General features: G+C 36.7%; 1 protein-coding gene across 3 annotated transcripts in view; it reads right to left on the reverse strand.

The window, feature by feature from the left end:
* Positions 1-1,364: 1,364 nt before the first annotated feature.
* The window catches only part of RBM45 (RNA binding motif protein 45), a 20,771-nt gene continuing 15,313 nt past the window's right edge, over positions 1,365-6,822 (reverse strand). For 2 of the 3 annotated variants that reach the window (XM_006151666.3, XM_014589015.2), the window contains exons 9-11: positions 4,811-5,011; positions 1,774-1,802; positions 1,365-1,624 (exon numbers count right to left, since the gene is read on the reverse strand). In XM_006151666.3, the coding sequence (XP_006151728.1) occupies positions 4,819-5,011 (193 nt within the window). In that variant the 3' untranslated portion in view covers positions 1,365-1,624; positions 1,774-1,802; positions 4,811-4,818. The remainder of the gene's footprint in view (positions 1,625-1,773; positions 1,803-4,810; positions 5,012-6,822) is intronic. The other variant, XM_006151665.3, reaches the window with a different exon arrangement.

Raw genomic sequence — 6,822 nt, forward strand, 5'->3', positions numbered from 1 at the left:
TTTGGAGAGATTTTTGCTATATGGCGCATGTGCTCGCCAGGCAGAGAGAGAGAGACAGAGAGATAGAAAGCGAGAAATCACCCCCCAGAGGGGATGGCCACGCCACAATCCCTTTTCCTCCATTCTCCTCTCAGGATCTTGGGCATGCATGCACACACAACCAGCATGAGTTTAAGCCACTGGGTCCGGGACTCGAACCACAGTCGACTACATGGGAGTTCAGCAACATAGCCATTACGCTAACTGCTGGTCCCCATACCATCTATTCTTTATTTTACTTAGTTTCTAAAATTTGTGGGAGGCTGTGTACTCACCAGAGAAAGACAGGGAGACAAAGAGAAAGGGGGAAAGGGAAAAAGCATCCCCTACTGGGGGATGGTTATACTGTAATACCTTCTCCTCTATTTCTCTACCCTATCAGGATTTTGGACATGCATGCACATGTGCCCAGTGTAATTTTCAATCTGCTGGAGCAGGGATTCTAACCAAATGGTGGACCATGTGGGATCTGGCTATCTTAGCCACCAGGACACGAAGCTGCCCCAATTGTATCATTTATAGTATCTGTTTTAAAGATGCCAACTTCTTGATGTAGATATACCACTTTGATTCATGTCATTCACTTCCGAAGCTGATAAAAATTTTTTTCCTTAGATTTTCAAAATGCAAGTAGAGTAAGGTTCCTAATGTTCAATCTTTAGTTTTAGAATGACTATACCTCCTACCTTAATCTGTCTTTTTTCATTTTTTTCTTTTTGTGGAGAGGTTTTTTGCTATAGGGAGTGTGCACTAGCCAGAGAGACAGAAAGCGAGAAATCACTCCCCAGGGCCTTAATCTGTCTTGAAAACTGCTTCATATTTTTGGAGTGGCTACCATATTTCTGTATTTATAAAGAAAAAAATGTCCACCCTTCCCCAAAGCCACTGACATTTATCTAAACTTACTATGAACATTAAACTTTAATTTGTCTTATCACTGCTGCTTCATAATTACTAAGAAATTTTGGTATAACTATAAAAATAGAGTATAAAAATATTACTAATGGTATGTCTCCTAGCTTTGTCCTTAGAGTCTAAGTGTAGTTTATTTGTGTGTTTAGATTGAGTAGCGATTACCATATTTTATTGAATTTAAGATGCAAATGAGCAAAAAAAAAATCACCTTTTTATGTTTCACTAAGAAAGAAAAAAAAGGCTACTAATTACACTATGGTACAAACTGATATTAAAATGTTTTCATTTTCAGAGGTATTCAAATGTGAAAAAACATGCATCTCAAGATCAATGAAATATGTAATTTAGTCAAATTCTAAACACTGTCTATTAAATTTTTTCATTCTCGTCTTCACATAAATAAGTCATGATTTAGTTAAGCAAAGAAAGCTTTATTTCTGCTACACACACAACAACATATTGCTCTAAGAAACAGCTACTATATTAGTTTTATCATTCATGTATAGATTCAAAAATACATGTCAGCAATCCCTGCTTCCCAGACAAAACAATGTGGTGCATGGACTACCAGGTGTATGAAAAAAAAAAGCTGTCAACTGTCCACAAGGAGTGCGTCCAGTCACATTTTCAGTCAGTCAGCTGAGGACTATGTCATTATTTAGTCTTTGTTCTGTAGAAAGAACACAACACAAGTATGAAAATCATCACCTGAAAGGAAATAGCTTTGTATATAGTATTCCTAAAATTTGTTGCTTTATTTCAATATAATCGATGTTACCTGCTTAATCACAGATGCCCCCAAATAAAAACCAAACTTACTCAGGATGATTCAAGCAGGTACTGAATTTCTAGAAAAGAAATGCTGTGAATTAACACAAAAATCAGATGCTCTTAAGTATTAAAATTTCTATTTTCCTCAAATAGAAACATTTTGCATATCAGATCTATTTCCCAATAGAATGCAACCACTTTCAAAATCACACATATCTTAGACCAACTTCTATTTCTAGGCCTAGCTCATTTAATTGAGGTTTATTCCTCAGAGAAAAAGGGAACTAACTTTCATAAGCTGCGTTTGGATTCTCCCAAAATTAAAGAAACAAAAAGTGCACCCTACATCCCAAGAAAACCCTTGATTATTACAATCATGTGAAGTCTTTTATAGTATTTTCTTTTGACCTTTAAAATAATGTATTTATTTAATGTACCAACGAAGAAGAATATCATTATGAAGTCGATGGTAAATAGATCCTCAACAAACAAAAAACCTAAAAATACCATACTGCAATTAGACGTGTGTAAACCAGTGTATCTAATTATACTGTACCCAAATTAGTATTTTGACTATTCTGACCTTACTTTATCTTTGCCTTGAATGTGTATAACAGTTCAATAAAGGGGAACAATTTGCTTAGTTCTCACAGCACTGGCTAGCCAGAAGGTAGTTTTGTATCATTAAACTTTGGTGTCTGATCATTTGGATGTCATTATTTTGGATGAGAAGATATCTCAATGGTTTCACCTAACCTACAATGCAGCAGTACTAGGTCACACTTACAAAGTTTTTTCCCCCTCCATTTCACAAATAATTTTGCTGACTTGTTGTCTCTCAATAACTCTATAAAACGATTTGGGCCTCAGAAAGGTGAAGAGACCTGCCAATTGTAGTAAGTGTCAGAACTGTAATTCATCCAGATTTTCTAAGTTCAATACTCTCTTCAATATATAAATTATTACTTGGAAAGAATCAACTATAAGAATATATATTTTCACTAAGTCTGTTCTGGGTCAGTCAGGAAGGTGGTTAAGGTGGCTGGATTCCACATGGCTGACTACATGGTTTAAGTCCTGGGCCTGTTGACTTGAAAAACACCCCAGGCGTGTACCCATGTGTACTCAAAATCCAGAGAGAATGGAGGAGAAGGAATTGTGGCATGTTCGCTTGAGGGGTGTTTTCTCACTTTCCCTCTCTCTCTCTGGCGAGCACAGTGCCCTATAGCAAATAAAACAAACAAATAAATAAATAAATAAAAAGCCTATATCTTTTTTTTCAGGACAAATATTCATTAAACAAAAGAAAGAACTGTTACCTATATATTGATATATTCAAAGATAGAAATAAACATTGTTTGCATGCTATTTTAAGAATAGCTTTTCTTAACAGAATTGACATTTTATTTGTAAACAGGAAAAACTGATTACTAATTCTTTTTCATTGGAAATTTGACTGCTAACAACGTATGGTGTGATGAGATGAGTTTTGTCATTAAATAAAACAACTGAAAACATTTTAAAATTAAGATTATTTATAATGGGCCCAATGGGCACTTTCTATTGCCAACGATCTACGAAGGACAAACTAATCACTTGCTGATCACAAACTAATTACTTTGTGAGAGGAAGAGTCATCAACAGTAAGACCTGGAATGATTTGTTCTTTTTATTTATTTATTTTTTTAAATTTGCTTAGGGTTATGCGCTCAACCTAGAGGGACAGGGTGGGAGATAGGAGGTGAGGGAGAAAGTACCCACCAGGGGAGGTGGCGACATGGCAATCCCTCTTCCTCCATTCTTCCCTCAGGATTTTGGGCATACATGCACACGTGCCTGGCGTGTTTTTCAAGCTGCTGGGCCTGGGACTTGAAAAGTATAGTCAGCTATGTGGGATCCAAGTGCTTTAACCACCATGCCATGGGCTGGTCCAGACAATTCATTCTAATACTTATTAGCTCACATAATTGGTCAGAAAGAAAACCATAAGTGAAAAAAAGAAATGGTTCCAAACCAGTAACTTCAAATTCAAAGTGCTTGCCAACTACCACCATTTAATCTGCAGTAGATTTGGAAAGCAGGTGTGTAAGACAACCAGGAAATTCTTAAGCTCAAAATTCATTTACAGAATTAAAAAGTCTAACTTTTCCCATTTTCCCAAAATGTTTTCCCAAACCAAAGAGATATAAATTGTCAGAGAAAAAGAAAATGAGGTGTGACTTTTGAAAATTGATAGGAAAAAGAATTCACATGGTCATATTTATCACTGTTTATATTAAACAAGGGCCTCTGGTAAATTGTCATGGCTTTTTAAAAGTACAAATGTAAATGAGAGTATTTTTCTGAATGTGTATTTTAATGTGGAAACTCACGTATAAGTCCAGAAATAACATCAACATTTAGCTTAACAAGGTCCAAAAAAGATTATTTCATATGGTTTTATAGGCATTTCACTAGTGAGAAGTCAAAACACTCTTTAAGAACTGTTATAAATTTTCTCAATTAATAATACAAGACAAATTCTTCAAATTAGAAATCTTCAGAAGTATTTCAATTTTAAAGTTTATATAAGTATATAGTAAAAAGTCCAATTCTTAAAATCTAAGGTATTAAAAAACAAAAAAAGAATTAAATTTTCTAAGTTGTAATCTGACTTTGTTTTAGGGAAGGGTAAAAACATTCAGTAAATATGAAGAACATTTTTTAAAGAATTATTTATTAATTGTATTTATTCATTCATTTATTTTTTATTTGAACAGAAAGAGAGAGAGGGAAAGTGAGAAAGCAGGCCGCCAGGTCTGGGGACTTGAACCATGGTCAGCCATGTGGGAACGTCCAGCACCATAAACCACTATGCTACCTGCTGGTCCCATGAAGAACTTTTTAAAAAGTTTTAATAGTTTAAATTTAAAAATTAGATTGAAAAAAAAATTGGCTTATTATCAGCAGAGTTTTAAGCCAAAATGCTTTTGGCTGGCAACTTTTAAATCTCTAAAAAAGAAAAGTTCATAATGTATTTATAACTATCGTTCTTGGTATACTATTTAGCTAGATTGTTTTAAAATTCAGATTAAAATGTGCTTACCTCAAGAATCAGTAAGTTCTTTGTCGTTTGTTAGATTCTTCTCTTGGGGAATCTGCTAGCATAACTTTAAGTCTGACCCCATTCAGAATCTTTCCATGTAAAGTAGCAATGGCGTCATTTGCACTTATTCTATCTGCATACTTGGCATACCCCACGTTTTTTCCTGACACGAGGTAAACTTCAATCAGGTTACCAAAACGACTACAAGGTTAAAAAATAAATAAAATTATGAGAAATTGATAAACATAGCTGTTCAGAGTCCATTCTTGACTCTTTTTCATACTTCTCCCTATATCCAGCATCCAACATGTATGGATCTTATTCTTTTTCCTTAGATTTTTGCCATAGGGTGCGTACACTCACCGGAGAGAGACAGAGACGGGAAGTGAGAAATAACCCTCCCTCCCACCCCCGGAGGGATGGCAATGCTGTAATCCCTTCTCCTTCATTCTCCTCATGGGATTTTGGGCACACGAGCAAACGCGCTGCATGTGTTTTTCAAGCTGCAGAGTTCGGGACTGGAACCACCTTAATCACCTTAACCTAACTACCATGCTACCACTGCTCTCAAGTATTCTTCGCCTCCACTCAGGTCTCTTTCCTCATTCAGACCATCATTATTTTTTCCTTAGATTACTCTCATACTTTCTTTACTGGTCTTCTTGCTTTCTGTGCTTGTTCCTCTCTAATCCATCCCCCCATATCCTTTTTTTTTTTTAAAAAGAGATTTTTGCTATAGGACATGTGCATTCACCAGAGAGACAGAGAGAGACAGAAAGTGAGATATCACTCCCCAGGGGGGATGGCCACACAGCAATCCCTTCTTCTCCATTCTCCTCTTGGGATCTTGGGCACACACACACACACATGCCTGGCATGAGTTTTAAGTGGCTGAGTTCAGGAGTCGAACTGCGGTTGACTATGTGGGAGTCCAGCAATGTAACCACTGTGGCATCTGCTAGTCCCTTCCCCTATATATTATGAGTAATCTTTCTAAAACACAAAATTAACATTTACTCCCTTAAAATCTCTTCAGCAGTTCTCCAATGCCTCCAAAGGTAAAGACAAACTCCTTAATGTTGCTTATGGGACTTTCTTGACATGGTCCTTAGCCTCTTTAGCTTCCTCTTTCCTCACAGTCTCTCTAAGTCCATACTCTAGTAACTCCCTTCCACATTTTCTCTGGCAGGTGTAACAGTGCACATCCCCAGCTCTCTTCTGTAGTATAACTGTTCTTATTCTTCAGATCTCCAGGTATCCTTGCTTCTTTCAAGAAGTCTTGGGACCAGCAGTTAGCATAACGGCTATGTTGCTGGATGCCCACGTAGTCGACCGTGGTACAAGTCCTGGACCCGGTGGCTTGGCTTAAAACTCATGCTGGGTGTGTGTGCGTGCGTGCCCAAGATCCCAAGAGGAGAATGGAGGAGAAGGGATTGCGGCATCACCATCCCCCCGGGGGGTGACTTCTCACTCTCTGTCTCTTTGTCTCTCTCTGTCTGTCTGGAAAGCACAAACGCCCCGTAGCAAAAACCTCTCAAAAAAAAAAAAACAACAACAACTTCTAGAAGAAGCCTTCTCAGTGTTTCTAAGGTAGGTGTCCTTCCTTTGTATTTCATACATTCCTTATCATAATATCAATCTCATTCGGCTGTAATTTTCTACTTACTATTCTATCTCCTTCATGACATGAGCTCTAAGAGGCCAAGGACTATAGAGTCTTATCTACACAATATCACATAGAGTCTAGCGCTTACCACAGTGCCTGTCTAGCACACTGGAAAAATTCAAGAAAAAAACATAAATCAGTTAAATGAAAGTCAAAATACTAGAACCATATCTCTGATATTTGTGTAGCTCTTTATAAGTTTATTATCCACTTGTTTAATTCACAAAAATTCCTGTGAGATAAAGGACTTTTTATAGAAAAAGAAAAACTGAAAAGAAAAAGGAAGGAGTCATATTAAGTGCACAGAAATAAACACAAACCTTCCCCCTTTTACACTATATATTCT

Source organism: Tupaia chinensis, unplaced genomic scaffold (assembly GCF_000334495.1).
Source record: "Tupaia chinensis unplaced genomic scaffold, TupChi_1.0 Scaffold000322_1, whole genome shotgun sequence".
Taxonomy (NCBI): Eukaryota; Metazoa; Chordata; class Mammalia; order Scandentia; family Tupaiidae; genus Tupaia; species Tupaia belangeri.